Source organism: Odocoileus virginianus, chromosome 5 (assembly GCF_023699985.2).
Source record: "Odocoileus virginianus isolate 20LAN1187 ecotype Illinois chromosome 5, Ovbor_1.2, whole genome shotgun sequence".
Classification (NCBI taxonomy): Eukaryota; Metazoa; Chordata; class Mammalia; order Artiodactyla; family Cervidae; genus Odocoileus; species Odocoileus virginianus.
The window spans coordinates 42,175,952-42,198,516 of NC_069678.1; the positions used below are offsets into that span (position 1 = coordinate 42,175,952).

At 37.1% G+C, this 22,565-nt stretch overlaps 1 protein-coding gene across 13 annotated transcripts in view; it reads left to right on the plus strand.

Moving 5' to 3' along the window:
- Nucleotides 1-22,565, plus strand: part of SSX2IP (SSX family member 2 interacting protein) — a 54,997-nt gene that overhangs the window by 27,584 nt on the left and 4,848 nt on the right. For 7 of the 13 annotated variants that reach the window (XM_020891302.2, XM_070467822.1, XM_070467821.1 and 4 more), the window contains 9 exons: nt 123-292; nt 742-954; nt 10,071-10,181; nt 11,761-11,896; nt 14,194-14,269; nt 14,339-14,528; nt 18,345-18,495; nt 19,954-20,090; nt 20,443-20,616. In XM_020891302.2, the coding sequence (XP_020746961.2) occupies nt 123-292; nt 742-954; nt 10,071-10,181; nt 11,761-11,896; nt 14,194-14,269; nt 14,339-14,528; nt 18,345-18,495; nt 19,954-20,090; nt 20,443-20,616 (1,358 nt within the window). Of the gene's footprint in view, nt 1-122; nt 293-741; nt 955-10,070; nt 10,182-11,760; nt 11,897-14,193; nt 14,270-14,338; nt 14,529-18,344; nt 18,496-19,953; nt 20,091-20,442; nt 20,617-22,565 lie in introns of those variants that run through there. The other 6 variants (XM_020891312.2, XM_020891313.2, XM_020891308.2 and 3 more) reach the window with 4 other exon arrangements.

Genomic DNA, 22,565 nt, shown 5'->3' on the forward strand with positions numbered 1-22,565 from the left:
AACTAATTTGAAAAAACAATATTTCTATAATTCAGAATCTTTGGTAATGACAATCATGTTATTAGCATTGCATACATTCTTTGCAAGTTATTTATGTAAATGCCTTTTATTGATTCTTTCAGAAAGCAAAACTATCTCTCAATATACCTCAGAAACAAAGATGTCTCCATCAAGTTTATACTCACAGCAAGTGCTATGTTCTTCAATACCTTTATCAAAAAATGTGCACAGTTATTTTAGTGCCTTCTGCACAGAAGAGAATATTGAGCAGAGTATCTCATATCTTGATCAGGTAACTTTTTTTTGAAAGATGCAATAAATAACAGAAATCATGTTATGCAGTAGTACATAAGAATGGTAAACTTGTCAAGCACACGTATGTTACATATTGGCTCGGGACATATATTAGATTTGCAGAGAACCTTGGTGACCGTCTAGTCTAGATACCAGCTGAATGCTTTTGTCTGGAGCAAGTTGGTTCCCTCATCACTCCAGGAGCTCCGCCAGGGGGAGTCTTATCCTTATTTTACATGTAGAAACCTAAGTGCCTACTTGAGATCACAGGTAATTGTAGAGCAGAGGCTGAAAGAACCCAGGTCTCTTAATTCTTTGTCCTTTGGCATAGGTACTACTCTCTTAAGTATCTCAGGATAGTTTTCTTTCTCAGAAGAGATTTCTGTCTTTTGTTTATTTACTAAGTTGTCAGTAACCAACTTTTAGGAAAACATTTTCTCCTACTAGGAATTGACTACTTTCGGTTTTCCTTCATTATATGAAGAATCCAAAGGTAAAGAGACAAAGAGAGAATTAAATATAGTTGCTGTTTTAAATTGCATGAATGAGCTACTTGTACTTCAGCGGAAGAACCTTCTAGCTCAGGAAAATGTGGAAACACAGAATCTGAAACTGGGAAGCGATATGGACCATCTACAGAACTGCTATGCAAAACTTAAGGTAGAAATTACATTTCAGTATGTATTTTAATGCCATTGTTATATAGTTTGATACTATAAATTTTCATTGGACTTTATCAAACAAATTTTCATGTTTTTTTTAAGTTTTAGGATTTTTTAAAATTGGTGAGCGAAAGTGAGCATAGTTTGTACAAATCAACTGTGCTGCTTCCTGATATCCATGTTGAAGGCGATGATTTTATGAACTATTTGGTGTCTTGCTGAATCTTTGAAAAGTTTAGATCAGGAAATACTTATATCTGAGGAAAATAAAATGAGGACCTCCCCCCACCCTATCCAGTCTTGCTTAGTAAAGTAGATGCTTAATTTAAAATAATCTGTCTGTGAGATACTGCATCAGTTTATTTCAAGAATAATATTCTTGAGGTGATCTATGCCACAGTTGCTAAAGCTCAATAATGAAAGCAGACTAGATAACTACTAAGTCTTAGAAGTTCCTGGGACTCTAGAGAGGACCAGAGAAGAATGCTTTCAGAGACCTGCTTATTTCTCAGAACAAAAGAAATATGTTTTACATTGACCTGCTACCTTGAACTATAGAACATCTGTTGCTGGCTCTACTTTGTTTTCATTCTTTCCTTTTAAAGGAGCAGATATATTCCTTTTTTTTTTTTTAATGTGTTATTCATTTATTTAAAAAATAAATTTCTCATTTATTGAGAGGAAAGAAGATATTCAAATCACAGTCTTGTAGGGACTTATGATTGTATATTATAAAGGAGGAAATGTCAGTTCAAGGCAAAAGTTTTTTAAAGCTACTGTTCTATAATGGGTTTCCTTTTTTGTGAAAGTAAAAGCCTTTGAATCTGCATATTCTCAGAAAATCATCTTTTGTTTAGTTTTTCACCTGTTGGTCTATGTCTCTACTTTCTTCTGTATTTTCTCCTGCCCCACTCCAAAAACAGATAACAACAACCTGCTCAGCATTTTGAATCTCTAAGCTCTATTGGAAAATAATAGAATCTCTAGTATATAATGTAAAATATATGTAATAGGGAAGCATTTTAGCTTCTCAGCTTCTTGCCCATACCAGCCTGTCACTGCCAAATACTATTGTATGTTGTTGTCTTAGCTCATATACATATGTAACAGTATATTTTCTCTGTTATAATAATATTAGGTTTTTGTACATTCTGTATGCAGTGGCTGATTGGGGAACTGTGATGGGATAGTTGATACCCTCCAACCTTATTAAAAGGCTGTGGATTTTAGTTTTAATCAGAGAAACTTATGGAAGATCTTATGAATCAGATAGACCCAAAGTTTTAAGTCCTAGAAGGGAGTTATTCTGCATTAAAACTTTTTCTGGGCACCTTTGGTTCACTGTCTTGTAAATAGCTAGTGAGTAATTACATAGTTCTGAACTGAACTGAATTATATAGTAATATTGATAATCTGGGACTATTGAACCTTTCCTCTAAGAAATGATCATTCATTGGGATGACCCAAAGCATAGAGTGTTCCCAAGAGATCTTCTAATTTGGGATTTGACCTGGGCCAAAATCAGGTATTTTGGATTAGCTCTGGACAGAAATGTGTGTACAAGGGGAGAAGATGCTGATCTATCCTAGAAAAGTTTCTAGATCTAACCATTACTCACTCAATTTGTTGAGCAGAATTTATGGAGTATTTTTGTGGTAGTCACTGGGTGTCGAATATGAGTAGAACCCAGTCCCTGTTTGCAGAGAGATTATAATCCATTGTAAAGGGACAGGTTGATCTGTAATTATTAGCTCCACTCATTCTTGGTGTGGGAGGTAAGGATTGCTACAGAGAGAAGTAACACTTGATCTGAGATTTGAGGAATGAATAAAAATTCACTAGTGGAGGCGGTTCTAAGATGGCAGAGGAATAGTATGGGGAGACCACTCTCTCCCCCACAAATTCATCAAAAGGCCATTTGAATTCTAAGCAACTTGCACAAAGCAACTTCTGAAGGCTGGTAGAGGACACCAGGCACCCAGAAAGGCAGCCCATTCTCTTCAAAAGGAGGTAGGGCAAAATATAAAAGACAAAAAGAGAGAGCAAAGAGTTAGGGATGGAGACCTGACCTAGGGAGGGAGTCGTGAAGAAGGAGAAGTTTCCAAACAGCAGGAAACCCTCTCACTGGCGGGTCTGTGGGGAGTTTTGGAATCTCAGAGAGCAACATAACTGGGAGGGGAAGGAAAAAAAACACCCCAGAATATGCGCCTAACCGCAACTCCCAGCAGAGAACTAGCCCAGATGCTCGCGTCTGCCACCAGCAAGTGTGGGCTGGACAGGGAGGCACGGGTTGCATGCTTACGGGTTGCATGCTTACGTAAGGACCGGACCTGGACGCCCTGAGGACAGTCTGAGGGACCTAATGTGAGATAGCAACCCAAACTGTGGGATAGCCAGAAAGAGGAAAACAAAACTTGACTGTGAAAAACTCTAACCTAAGATGCAGCCTGGCATGCTCACATAACAAAAGATTGAGCAAATACCAAAGGAGAACTAGCCATCTGCAGATGGGCCTGTCCCCCTACCAGAGGCAGAGAGGCAGGCTGGTGACAGCCAGAGTCAGAAGGCAAGGGGCAATCTTGGCCCCAGAGACCAGCATCCTCCACCAAACTGTGAGCAGGCTCCCGGTTGCTAACCCAAGTCTTCCTGGGATTCTAGATGGTTGACATCTGCCAGGAGGGTTGCAGCCAGAGATCAGCTCCCCAGAGGAGACACACAGCACACCTGAGACAGCGCTCTTGTGGTGTAACCAGGAAACCAAGCAGCCGGGACCAGGGAGGTGATTAAGACACACAGCCCACCTGGGACAGTGCGCTCACCAAGCACCTGGTCACCTGAGCTGCTAGACCTGGGAAGGGCACAAAACGCACGCCCAACCGAGTCTGTGACTTTGTGGGGGTACTGAGAACCTGAACCTGAGCAGCTCAGACCTGAGAAGTGCAGGAAATGCAGGGCCCAGTTTGGACAGTTCCCCTGCAGAGCAACCTGGAGCCTGAGCAGTGTAGACCGGGAAAGCACACGCCACTGTGAGCTGGGGCAAACCCGCTGTGGTCCATACACTGTGAACACTCCCCATGCACACCAGTGATATTTGTTTGCAGTGTTCTCCCTCCCCACAGCAAAGTGAGCCCAAATAAGGGACCACCTTCGCCCGCTTGTGTCAGGGTGGAAATTAGACACTGAGGAGACTTGCAAACAGAGGAAACCAAAGTAAAGAAGTGGGAACTGCTCTGGAAGTGACAGGTGCAACAGATTAAAACCCTGTAGTTAGCATTGACTAAGAAGCTTGAGAAGTACCTATAGACCTTGAGAAGTATAAGCTGGAATAAAGAATTATCTGAAACTGAACTGACCCCACACTGCCCTGAAGAGCTCCAGAGAAATTCCTAGATATATTTTTACTATTATGATTTTTAAAATTAAAAAAATATTTTTTAAGTTCTTTGATTTTCATTTTTATAACCTACTATTACCCTGCAAAAAAAAAAGACCCTATTCTTAAAGCAAATTTCATATACATATATTTTATAGTTTTTGTGATTGATTTTGTTTTGTATTTTTAATATTGTATTTTTGAGAGTCTAACATCTACTCTAGATTTTTAATCTTTGCTTTTTGGTATTATCAGTTTTGTACCTTTAAGAGTCTTAATCTTCAGTACCCATTTTTACTTAGAGGTGTGGCTACTGGCTTGATTGCTCTCTCCCCTTTTGACTCTCCCTTTTCTCCCCCAGGTCACCTCTGTCTCCTCCCTGCCCCTTCTCTACTCTACTTAATTCTGTGGATCTCTCTGGGTGTTCTGGGCTGTGGGGAACACTTAGGGAACTGATTACTGGCTAGATTGCTCTCTCCTCTTTTGACTCCCCCTCTTCTCCTCCTGATCACCTCTACCTTCCTCCTCCCTCTTCTCTTCTCTATGTAACTCTATGTAGCTTACCTCAAGGAACAAGAGAAAAATTGAATGAATAACCCAACTTTACACCTAACACAACTAGAAAAGGAAGAAATGAAGAACCCCAGAATTAGAAGGAAAGAAATCATAAGACATTAGGGCAGAAATAAATGAAAAAGAAACAAAGGAAACTATAGCAAAAATCAACACAACTAAAAGCTGGTTCTTTGAGAAGATAAATAATATAGACAAACCATTAGCCAAACTCATCAAGAAAAAAAGAGAGAAGAATCAAATCAACAAGATTAGAAATGAAAATGGAGAAATCACAACAGATAACACAGAAATACAAAGGATCATAAGAGACTACTATCAGCAACTATATGACAATAAAATGGACAACTTGGAAGAAATAGACAAATTCTTAGAAAAGCATAACCTTCCAAAACTGAACCAGGAAGAAATAGAAAATCTTAATGGACCCATCATAAGAATGGAAATTGAAACTGTAATAAAAAAATCTTCCAACAAAAGCCCAGGATCAGATGGCTTCACAGATGAATTCTGCCAAAAATTTAGAGAAGAGCTAACACCTATCCTACTCAAACTCTTCCAGAAAATTGCAGAGGTAGGTAAACTGCCAAACTCATTCTATGAGGCCACCATCACCCTAAGACCAAAACCAGACAAAGATGCCACAAAAAAAGAAAACTACAGGCCAATGTTACTGATGAACATAGATGCAAAAATGCTCAACAAAATTCTAGCAAACAATTCAACAACATATTAAAAAGATCATACATCACGACCAAGTGGGCTTTACCCCAGGGATGCAAGGATTCTTCAGTATTTGCAAATCAATCAATGTGTTATACCACATTAACAAATTGAAAGATTAAAAACCATATGATTATCTCAATAGATGCAGAGAAAGCCTTTGACAAAACTCAACATCCCTTCATGATAAAAACCCTCCAGAAAGCAGGAATAGAAGGAACATACCTCAACATAATAATAGCCATATATGATAAAACCATAGCAAACATTATCCTCAATGGTGAAAAATTGAAAACATTTCCCCTAAAGTCAGGAACAAGGCAAGGGTGCTATTCAACATAGTTTTGGAAGTTTTAGCCACAGCAATCAGAGAAGGAAAAGAAATAAAAGGAATCCAGATTGGAAGAGAAGAAGTAAAACTCACTGTTTGCAGATGACATGATCCTCTACATAGAAAACCCTAAAGACAACACCAGAAAATTACCAGAGGTAATCAATGAATATAGTAAAGTTGCAGGATATAAAATTAACACACAGAAATCTCTTGCATTCCTATAGACTAACAATGAGAAAACAGAGAAATTAAGGAAACAATTCCATTCACCATTGCAATGAAAAGAATAAAATACTTAGGAGTAAATCTACCTAAAGAAACAAAAGACCTATATATAGAAAACTATAAAACACTGATAAATAAAAGATGACACCAGTAGATGGAGAAATATGTCATGTTCATGGATTGGAACATTCAATATAGTGAAAATTAGTATACTACCCAAAGGAATCTGTAGATTCAGTTCAGTCCCTATCAGGCTACCAACGGTATTTTTCAGAGAACTAGAACAAATAATTTCACAATTTGTATGGAAATACAAAAAACCTCTAATAGCCAAAGCACTCTTGAGAAAGAAGACTGGAACTGGAGGAATCAACCTACCTGGCTTCAGACTGTTTAGCTACAGACATCAAGATAGTATGTTACTGGCACAAAGACAGAAGTATATATCAATGGAACAAAGTAGAAAGCCCAGAGATAAATCTATGCACCTATAGACACCTTACCTTTGACAAAGGAGGCAAGAATATAGAATAGCTGCTGCTGCTGCCAAGTTGCTTTAGTTGTGTCCGACTCTGTGTGACCCCATATACGGAAGCCTACCAGGCCCCGCCATCCCTGTGATTCTCCAGGCAAGAACACTGCAGTGGGTTACCATTTCCATCTCCAATGCGTGAAAGTGAAAAGTGAAAGTGAAGTCACTCAGTCGTGTCCAACTCTTTGCGACCCCATGGACTGCAGCCTACCAGGCTCTGCCGTCCATGGGATTTTCCAGGCAAGGGTACTAGAGTGGGTTGCATTGCCTTCTCCAATATACAATAGAGAAAAGACAATCTCTCTAACATGGTGGTGGGAAAACTGGTCAACCACCTGTAAAGAATGAAACTAGAACACTTTCTAACACCATACACAAAAATAAACTCAAAATGCATAAAAGATCTAAATGTAAGACCAGAAACTATAAAACTCCGAGAGGAAAACATAGGCACAACACTCTTGACTTAAATCATAGCAGGATCCTCTATGACCCACCTCCGAGAGTAATGGAAATAAAAGCAAAAATAAACAAATGGGACCTAATTAAACTTAAAAGCTTTTGCACAATGAAGGAAACTATAAGCAAGGTGAAAAGACAGCCTTCAGAATGGGAGAAAATAATAGCAAACGAAGCAACTAACAAAGATTTAATCTCAAAAATATACAAGCAGCTCCTGCAGCTCAATTCCAGAAAAATAAATGACCCATTCAAAAAATGGGCCAAAGAACTAAACAGACATTTCTCCAAAGAAGACATACAGATGTCTAACAGACACTTGAAAAGATGCTCAACATCATTTATTATTAGAGAAATGCAAATCAAAATGACAACGAGGTACTATCTCACGCTGGTCAGAATGGCTGCTATCAAAAAGTCTACAAACAATAAATGCTAGAGAGGGTGCGGAGAAAAGGGAACCTTCTTATACTGTTGGTGGGAATGCAAACTAGTACAGCCACTATGAAAAACAGTGTGGAGATTCCTGAAAAAACTGGAAATAGAACTGTCATAAAACCCAACAATGCTACTGCTAGGCATACACACTGAGGAAACAAGAATTGAAAGAGACACATGTATCCCAGTGTTCATCACAGCACTATATTACAATAGCTAGGACATGGAAGCAACCTAAATGTCCATTGGCAGATGAATGGTTAAGAAAGCTGTGGTACATATACACAATGGACTATTACTCAGCTATTAAAAAGAATGCGTTTGAATCAGTTCTAATGAGGTGGATGAAACTGGAGCCTATTATACAGAGTGAATAAGTCAGAAAGAGAAACACCAATAGAGTATGTTAACACATATATATGCAACTTAGAAAGATGGTAACAATGACCCTATATGTGAGACAGCAAAAGAGACACAGATGTAAAGAACAGACTTTTGGACTCTCTGGGAGGTGAGGGTGGGGTGATTTGAGATACTGGCATTGAAACGTGTATTTCCATGGGTGAAACAGATCACCAGTCCAGGTTTGACACATGAGACGGGGTGCTCAGGGCTGGTGCACTGGGACGACCCTGAGGGATGGGATGGGGAGGAAGGTGGAAGGGGAATTCAGGATGGGAAACACAGGTACACCCATAGCTGATTCATGTCAATGTATGGCAAAAACACTACAATATTGGAAAGTAACTAGCCTCCAATTAAAAGAAATAAATTAATAAAAAAGAATTCACTAGTGTTGGGAAAGCCATTCTGGGCAGAGCATATGACCCATATAAAAGCAGGGAGATAAGAGAGAGCATTTTCCTTTCAGGGAACATAAAATAGCTTGGTAGAGGCTGATCTATGTGATATATGATGAAGAATAATAAGACATGAGGCTGGGACTCCATCTCCAGGTATGAAAGGCATTGTGCAGAAACCTGGGGGCACCAAGGAGTATAAACACAAGGCCTCATGTGACTATCCATCTGGCAGTTGATTGAAGAGATTAGAGAAGGGGGTGTAGACGATAGAGGAATGGAGGGAAAGGGCTCAGAAAGCCTGGGGGAAAGGTCATCTCTTAGCAGTCCTTAGCAATTGCTCAGTCCCGGGGGGTTTGGGGCTTGAACTGAGGAAGTGCCAGTGAAGAGAGTAAGAGTGAGATATGAGGAAAACTCAAGAAGTAGAATGAGTAGAATTTTATGAAAAATTGAATTTGAGGAAAAGAGAGTCATGAATTAAAGATATTGTTCAGGTCTCTGATTTGAATTTACTGATGATGATGGTATGATTAACTGGGATAAGAAACAGATTTGCAGAGAAGATGGTGAGCTCATGTAAAGTGGGGATGACTCTTGAGAGAATCTGATTTGATGTGTGTGGGACATGTCAGCTGGCCCAGTGCCAGATGATCTGGCATGATAGGAAGTTTTAAGCATGATAGGAAATTTTGGCAACCTTGTAGCTATCTAAGTTATATTCCTAAATTTTTCTTGAGTTTCTTCATTGTTACAGAGATCATTCAGGTTGTTTGTGGTTAGTTGTGACATCACGAGTGCCTTTCATATTTTATAAAGATGAGAGGATTTAAAAATATTCCAGCAGCTTCAAAGAGGAACTTTGGCACAGTTCCTCTGGAAATGTGTGAAATGAATTGAAAGTGAACATCTTAATCCCAGGGCTTCACTAGTGGCTCAGACAGTAAAGAATCCCCTGCAATGCGGGAGGCCCAGTTTCTCGATCCCTGGGTCGAGAAGATCCCCTGGAGAAGGAGATGGCAACCCACTTCAGAATTCTTGCCTGGAAAATCCCATGGATGGAGGAGCCTGGCAGGCTACAGTCCACGGGGTCACAAAGAGTCAGACATGACTGTGCAACTAGCAGACACACATTTAATCCTATATTGATTGTGGCAATGCTGCCATTGCCTTTGGGGAAAGGTTTTGACAGAGTTTACCATTTGCAAGGCAGGACTGGTATGCTGCAGTCCCACCTTTTCTGACCTGGAGTGTTTTACTTTGCTTAGTCCCGTGTCTTCAGACTTAGCTCCAGATCATTTCTGGATCTTTCTTAAGAGTGTGCCCTAGAAGTGTTAAAAAGTATTAAAAAGAAATTATGAAAATGTTCAGTGGCAATATCACTGGAATAGGTGAAGGATCTTTCGAAGGATCTACTTTGAAGGTCTTTTGCATATATATTAAAATTGGTATTTAAATTAAGTAAAATTTGCTATCCAAATTTAAAATTTGTAACTATAGTATCAAGCTTTATAATGTTTTATATATTTTGTGTGCTGCTGAACTTCAATTTTAGATAACAAATCCTAGTGCATGTAACTTGTTTTTACTAATCTTTTAAGGATTCAGTTGCTCTGAATCCAATGCTAATTTTAGTCAAAATTGCATACGAATGTTTTAGGAACAACTGGAAACCTCCAGGAGAGAAATGATTGGTCTTCAGGAAAGAGACAGACAATTACAATGCAAGAATAGGAATTTGCATCAGCTACTGAAAAATGAGAAAGATGAGGTGAGTTGTCAGTTGTTGCAGATAAAGTTTAAGTGAATTTTTTTTTTGTTTGTAATTTGAAGTGACTGTGATGGTCACTTAATTTTATAGCAAGAAAGAACCGTTTATTCATCCTGTGTCAAATTGGTATGGCAGACCTCTGTGTATATTGTGTTGCCCAACTGAGAGGTCAGGAACCTTCTCCAGCTCCCTCTCCCCAGGGGTTTATCTGGCTTAGTATGTCTGCACAGCTTGTGACAACCAGGGTTCTATACCATCCATCCTGGACTCAACACGCACAGTCACTTTTTGTCAGACACAAGGGTGCTTTAAATGCAGATCTTTTATTCTCTGTCATATCTTTACTTGTATCTTGAATGCTTCTTCCTGAACTTTCTGAAATATTGACATTGTCCATCTAATGAGACAGTTGACTAAATGAACACACGAGTTACTGTTTGAAAAAAACAATTCACATTAAAAATCTCATTTCTAGGCTGAAGACATTATAATTCTAATCTCATTTTTGCTTTATTGATTACTTGGTATTTGGACCTATAGAGCTAATAATGCTTTTGAAATTATCTTTGAATTTATATAAGAAGAAATCACTAGGTTTTTATTGCTCTGAGGTTTGACTTCTGACCACGTGATCACTGTAAAAGCAGAACATTTTCAGTGTTGTATATGTTGCTTTGATGATAATTAGACTTCTAAGGGAACATATTTCTTGAACCTTATAGCGATTTAGACAGGTTTGTTTTGCCATATTTGATTATGTAGTAGTATATTTAGTAAGTGGGTAATGAAGTATCTTACCTAAACCACAAGGTTATGTATACTTTTCCTTGAGTTATTTCATGGAAAATTTTGACTTAATCTGTTGACTATACTTGAAATGGTTTGACTATCGTTCTTCTTTAGTAAGGACTAAGTTAAACATGATCATCTGTAGCAGAGATAAAGAATGTCTGTATAGAACTTACTTCCTGTCCAGGGCTGCCTAAGAAGTCGTAGCAGATACAAACATTGACCAGTAGTGGTTGGCATATAATATGAACTTAGCAAATGTCTGAACCAGATTCTGCCTGCTGTTTGTCTTACTCTAATTTGAGAACTGTTTTTGATCAGAGAAAAACAAACCTGTTTATCTGCTGCCACATGCCATGACTAATTTGGCTTGTCACAGATTGAGAGGGAATAAAATGATTCAAGTCCTGGTAAAAGGAAGTCCTTACAAATGATCTACTTATTTCAAATGAAGCTTTAATCACATTAATACTTCCATAAGAGATTGTGGTTTCTAAGTGATCAGAATCTATGTATCTAGGTTGAAAGGTGTAGAAGATAATTTAGAGAGTTAGAAGCTCTGGAAATTTCAGAATTAAAAAATAAACATTTTATGTGCTTTATTTAATGATGTTTTAAAGAGTGGTTTCCAGTGGTTATAGAGAAGGAAGAATAATCCTATAATTTTTAAACTATTCTATGAGGAGCTGAATTCTAGGATGACTTCTTTCTTTTGAATTTGTAAATTTTAACTGAGTTTACCAATCCAAAAGGGACTCATTTAATAGAAAATGCTTTTTTTTTTTTTTAGGTGCAGAAATTACAAAATATCATTGCAAGTCGAGCTACTCAATATAATCATGATATGAAGAGAAAAGAGCGTGAATATAACAAACTAAAGGAACGTTTACATCAACTTGTTATGAACAAGAAGGATAAAAAAATTGGTAAAAAGCAGCTGGCTAAGATAAAACAAAGGGAAATAAATTAGTATTACGCTAAGAAATGTAGAGGGATTGAGCTCAGTAATTCATGAAGTGTCATTTTCATTCTTTATACAACTGATTGTAGATGGTATATATCTATATGAACTAGAAATTGAGACAACTGGTTACTTGAAAAATAGTGTTTTTGCTTTGCTACTTTAGTTGCATATAAGAATTGCATGTATTTTTTTTAACATGACAGATGTAGGATTAATCCACAGAAGAGAGCTAAGCCAGAGGACAGACTAATCTTTTGTAGCAAAGAACTGTGATATTGAAATTAGGATCAGTTCCTGAGTCTCAAATGTGTGATTTTTTAGTTAACTTCATAAAATTGTTCATCAGGCCAAATTCATGTCACTTGGAGTTCTTTTCAGTTACTTTAGCTGTGCATTTTTGTTGTACAGTTTGATAGTAAAAGTTAAAATTTGCTAAAATATACTTTTTTCTGTTATTCTTTTGAAACTTTAATTTACCACTTACTTCATCTAAGTTTATGCATGCTTTGAGGTAAATAGTGTAGATTAAAAAATAGAACTGCACTACTCAGCCATAAAAAAGAATGCCATTTGCAGCAACATGGATACAACTAAAGATTATCATTAAGTGAAGTAAGTCAGAAAGAGGAAGACAAATACCATATGATATCACTTATATGTGGAATCTAAAATATGGGACAAATGAACCTATCTATAAAACAGAAACAGGCTCACAGACATAGAAAACAGACTTCTGGTTGCCAGGGGGAAGGGTGGGAAGGAGAGGGATGGAGTGGAAGTGTGGGGTTACTAGATGCAAACTATTTAGAATGAGTAAACAAGAAGATCCTACTATATAGCACAGGGAACTGTATGCAGTCTCCTGGGGTAAACCATAGTGGGAAAGAATATAAAAAAGAACGAATATGTGTGTATAACTGAGTCACTTAGCTCTACAGCAGAAATTAGCACAGCATTGTAAATAAACTACACTTCAGAAAAATAGAACTACGGAGACACAAAAGTAGAGCTACACAGATAAAGTTATGCAGGCCTGCCAAGATTCAGGGAACAGGAAATGTGTGCATTGATTTATTGAAGAGTGGTTTCCAAGTGGACTGTACACCGTCACCTAACCCACATTATCTGTTATTCTGAACTTGGACTTGCACACGACAGCTGAGGAGCAGATGTCTCCGGCTGTCAGTGGCCAAGCCTGTTAGCAGCGAGCAGCTCAGCGTGGACTGGGTGTCTCTCATGGAGTACAGGAGCACTGTTACCGTCATTTGAACATTTCAGTTTAAGATTAATTGAAAAATGAAAGTAGTAGTTAGCAATTAAGACAAGGTTAGAAACCTAGGTATTCTGAGATGATAAATCTTAAACTCAGTTTGGACACTTAATGCTTTTTAAGATTGGTTAACCTCTTATTCATTCATGAGAGAAATAACAAAGAACAGGATGAAATACTAGAAGTATAAAATGTAACACTTAGAGAAGTTTATTAAGTATTTAACTCTGTAGCAGAGCCATTTTATTATGGGTATCTCGTTCTTTTCCTGTTCCAAACCCAAGTGGAAGTGACCATTCTGTAATGATTTTTTAATCAGCTTTAAAATTACAATACTTATTCTCATCTCATCCCTTTTTATGTCAACTGCTTTCATCTCCACTTGGGGCAGAAGACACATTAATACTGTTAGGAACCTTGACTTCTTTGATGACGACGTCAGTGGTGGTCAAGATACAGGGCATGGCAGACTTTTTCTGTCGAGGTCCCCATAGTCAGTATTTTGATGTTTGTGGGTCCTGTGGGATTTTGTCACTCTACCATTATAGTGCAAAAGTAGCTATAGAAGATATATAAACAAATGGTGAGGCTATGTTCTAATAAAAATTTAATTAAAAAAATCAGGCAGTTGCCTATAGGCCATAGTGTGTCAACCCTGATGATAAAATTTAATAATGATAATTAAATTAACGCTTAGTAAGTACTTCCTATGTTAAGTACTTTAACGTTTCTTTCAATCTTCACAACAGCTCTTAGATGCTTTCATTATTACTACCCCATTGATGAAGAAACAGGCTTAGCAGTTAAGTAACTTGCGAAGATGTTTATGAGTGATGGAATTGAAACTTAAAATCTGGGCTGTTTGAGCCCAAATCCTAATCTGTATACCAGGTTAACTTATGTCCCTCATACATATAGAGTGTTAGGGTTTTAAACACTTAAACATGTAATGTAAGAATTGGTTTTGTTCTTTGTGTTCATGTTTGTAGCTATGGAAGTTTTAAATTACGTGGGGAGAGTTGATGGGAAAAGAGGCTCCTGGAGGACGGGTAAAACTGAAGCCAGGTAAAGCACGATTAAAACTGAAACATTTCACCAGACTTCCCTTTCTTTACTGCATTTTCATACTGACAGTTTCTTTCTCAGGAACGAAGATGAAATGTATAAAATTCTCTTGAATGATTATGAATATCGTCAGAAACAAATCCTAATGGAAAATGCTGAACTTAAGAAGGTTCTTCAGCAAATGAAAAAGGAAATGATTTCTCTTCTTTCTCCCCAAAAGCAGAAACCTAGAGAAAGAGCAGATGATAGTACAGGAACTGTAAGTGGCTCTTTACTCTCTTAATACAGTCTTCAGATTGTTTATTAGAACAAGTAAAACAGTAGATAGGTCACTGTTGATATTTTGGACTGCTATGCTACCCCTAGTCACTCTGACAACCCCAAAAAATGTCTCTCTAAGTTTCCTGACATGCCGTGGGAAATGATGGAAATGATTTTCTGGGGACTCAATCTGTGCCAAGCACCCTGAAAAGCACTTCATAAGCATTGTCTTACTTATGTCTTATAATAATTTGATGGCTTTGGTACTGTAATTGTCCCTGTTTTTGTAGGTGAGGAAACGGAGGCACAAAAGCCAGTTCAGTGTCAACATATGACAAAACTAGAATTTGAATCCAAGGCTGTCTCACTCCACAACTCCTGCTTTTAAGCACTGTGCCAAATATCCTTTAAGTAGCTTCAGTTTTCAGTAACTTCAGCAGGCTCTACTTCGCAGAGAGTGAGACTGTTTATTAACTTTGGGAACCAAATGATCACTTGGTCCATAAATTTATTGAATGTCCATTATGTGCTCTAATCCCTGGAAAGAAAAAGCAAAGAAGATTTTGACTGTTTGCTTTGTCTTAGTTCAGGCTGCTAAAGCAAAGTCCCATAGACTGGTTGGCCTATAAACAACAAAATGTTTTCTCACAGTTCTGGAGGCTGGAAATGTAAAATCTGGATGCCAGCAGAGTGGGTGTCTGTGAGGGCCCTTTTCCTGGTTGGATTGCTAACTTTTGTCCTCATCTGGTGGGAAGAGGCAAGAGAACTCATGGGAACCCCATTTATGAAGGCTCCACCTTCATGATCTAATCACTTACTTAAGGTCACCCACCTGTTAATGCTGTGAGGTTAGGATTTCAACATATGAGTTTTGAGAGAACACAAGCATTTAGACCATTGCATCCTGCAAGAAGCTCTTTTTGAGAGAGATAGGTATATAGAGAAGTGATTTTTATACACATTAACAGGTACATAGGGTGGTACAGTGTATAAAACAAAACAACTATGGAAGGCATCACAGAGAAAGTCACATTTGAATTAGCCCTTAGTAGGTATTTTTGAGATAGAAAGCGTAGGGAGATAATTTGATAAGGGCCTAATGTGTAGAGGTCTGAAAAAAACAAGTCACATATTGGTGAAAAGTTTTTTAAACTTAGTTCTTTACATAGAAATTTAAATTTAGGCAAGTTCGCATTAGTAACTAAAATATGAAATGATGATGAAAATGATGGAAAGAGCTAATTACCAGGAAGTCACCAAACTTGTTTTTTAACATGTGCTGAGCCATGCTAAGTTGCTTCAGTTGTGTCCAACTCTTTGTGATCCCATGGACTGTAGCTCCCCCAGGCTCCTCTGTCCATGGAGTTCTCTAGGCAAGAATACTAAAGTGGGTTGCTATGCTTTCCTCCAGGGGCTCTTCCTGACCCAGGGATCGAACCCATGTCTCTTATGTTTCCTGCATTGGCAGGCAAGTTCTTTACCACTAGCAGCACCTGGGAAGCCCCTTTTTAACCTGTATCTGAGGATTATTTTGTAGTATCAAAAATCAGTCCTACTGATAAGCTCATTTTCTACCTTTTTATTTCTCCTTTAAAGAACCTTAATGTTCTTCTAGACTCTCCAATTTGAGATCTGCTTGATGTTGACATCTTATATTCCCTCAATTAACCTTTCTCTGAAAGGTTTTCCTTCACTTTGGGTCAGTTCATAACTCACTAACACTTTGCCAGGGTTGGCATCGTTTCTATAACTCCTCTAGTTATTCAGTTTTGGGCCCAGCCTTTCCTCACCTCTCATTACCAACTTCTAGTCAGCAAAAGTAGGTGGTAAGTGAAGGAGACCTTTCTGAAATGATAGTAGTGTTGTTACTGTTCTGTCGCTCAGTTGTGTCCGACTCTTTTTGACCCCGTGGACTGCAGCATACAAGGCTTCCTTGTCCTTCACCATCTCTCAGAGCTTGCTCAAACTCAGGTCTGTCAAGTCGATGATGCCATCCAACCATCTCATCCTCTGTCTTCCCCTTCTTGTCTTGCCCTCAATCTTTCCCAGCATCAGGATCTTTTCTAATGAGTCAGTTCTTCCCATCAGGTGGCCAAAGCATTGGTGCTTCAGTTTCAGCATCAGTCCTTCCAGTGAGTATTCAGGATTGATTTTCTTTAGGATGGACTGGTTTGATCTCCTTGTACTTCGAGGGACTCTCAAGAATCTTCTCAAACAGCAGTTCAAAAGCATCACTTCTTTGTCATTCGGCCTCCTTTATGGTTCCGCTCTCACATCCATACATGACTACCAGACCATAGCTTTGACTGGACAGACCTTTGTCGGCAAAGTAATGTCTCTGCTTTTTAATGCGCTGTCTGGGTTTGTCATTGCTTTTCTTCCAAGGAGCAAGTGTCTTTTAAATTAAATTAATTTAAAAATTAAATTTAATACAAATGATAATATCCTGTATAGTTTTTCATAATTCAGATGCTGAAGTTTGGAGAAACAATAATCTCTTAAGTGTATTTCTTATTTTTAGAAGATCTTTCTCTAGATCCACTTTCTCCTAAAAGTAATTCAGCCATTCCTTACTTGTAAGGAAAGATTTTGGCTCATTAGTAAAACATAACTTTGGAATGCCTAGTTAGCATCCAAGTTTTCATTTATTATTTTGCTGACTTAATTGTAGCCAAAATATATACCCAAAATTCAAGTTAAGTGTGGTGATTTTTTTTTTTTTTTTTTGCTAAATGTGTTTTTAATTTTCATTTAATGGTTTTACATTCAATCTGGCAATTGTTAATGTGTGGCAGTTATTAATTTTAATAATGAATTTGTAATGTTCTGGTATTTCTTGAAATGGTGTAGCTTCTTGGAAAAATTGTCAGCTAGCTCCAGAACCAGAGTCACAGTGAGCCATACCCTGGGCTTTTCCCTGTATGTGCCCCCTGGGAGACCCTGACCTCTGTCAGTCCACTGCTGACCTCAGATATTGATACAGTTCTTCAGACTTCATCACTACCTCACTCCTCCCATCTCTGCATGTGGGAGCAGTCTAATCAGCCCTTCTTTGTTTTTATCTTCTCTTTTCTTCTTTTTTTATTTATTGTTCAAATTAGTTAAGTATATATGTCTACTTTCCTGAATGTTAATAACAAGTTAGGACCATTTCATGCAGATGCAGGTTATTAGACGTGTATACATTTGGTATTGCTTCCCTGTGTTCTTTCTCCTGCTTTGATTCTATTTGATCATATCAGTAAAGGTTGCTACAGTTTCCAGTGATTTAATGTCCTGGTAGAATACAGAGAAAAATATTTCCAATTTCATTTTAAAAATTATTTGAGAAAAATAGGATTAATAGTTGCTTTTACTTTGGAGATTTTTTCACAGTTTCAGTTGTCTGAACAGCCAAAATTGGAAGCAGGTTGGATTAGAGCTGTGTGACCTCGGGATAGTTAGTCTACTTCTCTAAGCCTCAGTTTCCTCACATGTTAACATGATTTGCGGACCAATGGGCATGTGAAAGCACCTCACACAACATGAGACAGGCTGTGAATAACTCTTCCTCACACAGCTCCATGCCTTTGTCACTAACTATTTGGCTTCAAATTCAGGTTTAAAGAGACCTGAACTGGGGAATTTCTATCTCCAGTATTAATTATTTTTTCTCAAGACATTTATGTTAAGAACTAGGTCATTTATGTTTCACATACAACATAGAAATTTTTTTGGTACATGTCTCTGACCATCAGTCTGATGATTTTTGTCTGAGTGTCTAAAGTCATTTTTAAGATACTGGTCTTTCCCTCTCATCTCTGGCCACTTGTAGGTTATCTCTGATGTTGAAGAGGATGCTGGGGAACTGAGTAGAGAGAGTATATGGGACCTTTCCTGTGAGACTGTGAGAGAGCAGCTTACCAACAGCATCAGGAAACAGTGGAGAATTTTGAAAAGTCACGTAGAAAAACTTGATAACCAAGGTAAGTACCGCCTGAATGCAGATGGAGGAAGCTGTGACTCTCAGGAAGCTACCTGGGAAAGTCATGTTACGGGCTCAGACGGAAGTCCTTAGCTCAGCCTGGCAATTTGAAAAGCAAAATTCTGCCTAATTCCAGATGTGCAGTTTGAGAAAATACACTTAGCTTTCAGAATCTCTCAAAAAAGGACATATTATGTCCATCCATTCTGAGTGCAGAAGACAGCTGAATAAAGTAAACTGAGTCTCTTACTATATCTTGGCAATCAGGAAATATTATCATAATATACTATAAATATAAGCCCTTTTATTATTATTCCTAGATACTTGCATATTTATAGGTTGCTAATAATTCATTTTTTAATTATTTTCAAGATAATAGACATTTGATGCAAAATATCAGTTAGGAAGTATATAAGGTATTGGGTTGGCCAAAAAGTTCATTCAGGTTTGTCCATAAGATCTTATGGAAAAATCCAAATAAACTTTTTGGCTAACCCAAGAGAATAGTCATGTCTCTGTTCCCTATGTGTAACACTTAACAGCTTTGTGCATACCTTTCTAGACCTTTCTGCATTTGCAAAATGCTTATTTTAAATGTCTACAAACCATAAATTGAATATTACATGTTTTTTTCTACACTGTTCTTTTTTCACTCAACAATATATTATTTTTAGATAACCACTTCCTGTCATTATAGATACATAGTAGATTTATGTTGATGAGTATATCCTTAATATTTTATATTTGTTCAATTTTGCATGCTTTTAAATCAAGAAAATTAAGACATCTGTTAGGTAAATGCAGTCTACTTAAAGAAAATTTATTCTAAATGGTCAGAAATGACAGTCTCAATGCTAATTGTCTTAAAAAGTGAAGTCAGAACAGTTAGAGTATCAAAATTAATTTACATGAGATTTTGTTGATTTCAGTCATCACTGTCTATTAGTAAATAGGAAGTATTTTTGGACCTGATATTTGTCAAATTTAATAACAGAGCAAGATTTATAATCCTGCACTGATCTTTGAGGAAGTGTCAAAAGAGTATAGTTTATGAATTTTAATTTTTCTGGAAATGTAGGTTAACATTTCTAATTAGGACATCATCTTGAATAAATAAAAATTACAAGTTAAATGTTGGCAATAGAACTTTGTAAGTAAGGATATCATTTAGTCCAAAAATAGCATGAATTTATAGTTACCATGAACTCATTATAGCTGCTTACTTTTAAAAATTTTTTAGTGTAAAAGTAATATACCTTTTATTCTATTTTATTATAGCTAGTGGAGTTCTTAAAGGACAAAGGAAATAACTACCTTTTAGAAAACCTCTGAGATTCCAGAAAGGGAAAACCTTTCTGATTTTTAAATTTATTTCTTGATTTTTAAGTATATGTCCCCAAATGCCATAAACTAAAATGGAGACTGTAAGGTTTATGTCAAATTATTGGTTTTGTGTTAGTTTCAAAGGTACACTTAGAAGGTTTTAATGATGAAGATGTAATCTCACGACAAGACCATGAACAGGAAACTGAAAAGCTCGAGTTAGAAATTCAACAGTGTAAGGAGATGATTAAAACGCAGCAGCAACTTTTACAGGTAAATGCAAGACACCTTTTAAAGCTCTTCTCCCCTGTGAAGGGTCAGAATTTTATTGAATCTTACTAGATTTTTACTCCTTTATTTCGTAAGATATGTAGCACTTGATGTTTTATAGTCTAAGTTCTCTGCTTGCTAGCAGGTAGACCACAAAGCATCATTAGTTGATGCTTTACCTTTTAGAGTAGAAGCATTTGGGAAATGAGGCTCCTCATTTCCATTGACTTTCTGATTCTTTATCATCTCTCTCCTTCCCCTGAAGTTTGGCTTGCTTTTTCCCCTTGCTTTCATTTCAACTTGTTGGAGTGTTGCAGGGACCCTCTGGAACTTACTATGTTTTAAAATTTAATAGCAGCAGCTCGCTACTGCATGTGATGATGACACCACTTCACTGCTACGAGACTGTTACTTGTTGGAAGAAAAGGAGCGCCTCAAAGAAGAATGGTCCCTATTTAAAGAGCAGAAAAAGAATTTTGAGAAGGAAAGACGAAGCTTTACAGAAGCAGCTATTCGCCTAGGATTGGAGGTATTTTAAGCAATTGGCCTTCCTTGTAGAATGTTTGAAGGTCCTGGAGAAGCCTCACTAGAATGCATTGAGGTTCTTATTTTTTTGTTTCTTTGCTGTACATTTCCTCAAGTATTTTACCAGTGATTTCACGAAATAGCTTGAAATGGAAGCTATAATAGAGGTATATCATTTTGCCTTCAGATTTGGGAATTGAAAAAAATTTTAATATTGAAAAAACTAACCATTTGTCATGCCTTTTGGGTAGCTTTCTACTGTTAAGAGTTTAGCTTCACACAAGAGATTTCTTTTGGGCATCTGTCATCTCAGTGTAGATGTAAAATCAGGAGAGAGTTCAACCGAGAGAGTGTCTTGGTTTGTTTTTTTTTTTAAGGGAAAGAAGAGTACAGTATACATGAAAGTCTCTCTCGCCATTGCTTTACCCAGGGATGAACTGTGTGTGTGTGCACTTCAGCAGCTTGCTTTTTTATTTAGTAGTGTATTACATACATTGTATCCCTTTCCAAAATTAGAGAAGTAATGTCTGGACATGATTTAAAAAAAAAAAACTAAAAAAAAAAAACCTCATTCCAAAAAGCTACAAGGTGTGAAAGTATCCTTCACTCTTCTCACAATTTCATTCCTTAGAGGTACCACTGTTGAAGGTTTATGATTCTTCTGGGAAAAACTATTTTAACTTGAATAAAATTCAGCCTTTTTTCCTACAGTCAGCCTATTGATTCCCCACTGCTAAACACAAAAGTAGCTTAGTACCCTTACCATAGCTCCCGTCTACAGTATTTCTCATATACATATGATTTCTTCATAATATTTTTACTTTTTTAAGCTAATTTTTAAAGAACTGTTTCTCCTGGTTGATTGTTTTACTTTAAGTAAGTTTGTTTAATGCTTCCATTTCATGTTTGCTCAACGTTAGACAGTATAGGTTTATCCCTGAAGTGAAAGATGAGGGCATCCTTGTAGTTATCCTTGTTGCACTGCTCTTACCCCTCGACTCCCCAGTTTTTGTCAGTGATACTGTTTTTCACTGTTAAGTGTTATCACATTTATTTTCTGACTTTTAATACAAATTCAAGTGTAAGTACTTTGTCCAAGATTGAGATTTAAGAATTGAAAACCAGAAAGAACATTGATAACATTGTGATTATATAAATATTATTCATTCTATAGCCAAGTAATATGTTTGGACACTTCTATGTGATATTCTTTGTTGTTAAGACTGTCACACAGAAGGGAATCTGTAGTAAATTCTTTGACTTTTTTTGGTGTGCTTTCTTGATGATTTCTTAATCAGATTCAACTTCTACCTCATATTCTCTTTCTTGGGTTCCTTTTTCAATCTGTTGTATTACCTTCTTGAGTAATTTTTTCATAAGTGTGTGTGAGTGAAAAATATTCTGAATTCTGGACTACCCAAAAATATATTCATACTTGATTGATTTGCCTGGATATAGAATTTAGTTTTCCAACTTTTCCTTTCAAAACTTTGAGTTATTCTAATTCTTCCATTGTTTTATTTTGCTCATGAGCAGCCTGGTTATAATATACCCTGCACTGAGTTTAGACAGCTGTGCTGTGTTTTTCCCTCTCTGTGGAAGCTTTTGGAATTTTATATTCTTAAGCTAAGAGTTCTGAAATTTTACCAGGGTAGGTCTGGTTAGCTCCTTTTAACCTGAAGATGCTACATTTCTTCAGTTTAGGGATATTTTCTTCAATTCTGTATGTTTTCCTTCTCTGACTTCTCTTGCATTCTGGAACTTCTGCTAGACAAATATTTGGCCTTCTGACTACATCTATAGATTGACTTTATGTTTCGAATTTGGGGATATTTTCTCTTTTATCTTGTGCGTCACCAACCTGGTATTCAGCAAGGTCAATTTGATTTTTCACTCATCCACTGAGTTTTTACTTCACAATTTATCTTTAAGTTTTATAGTGTATTTTTTGTT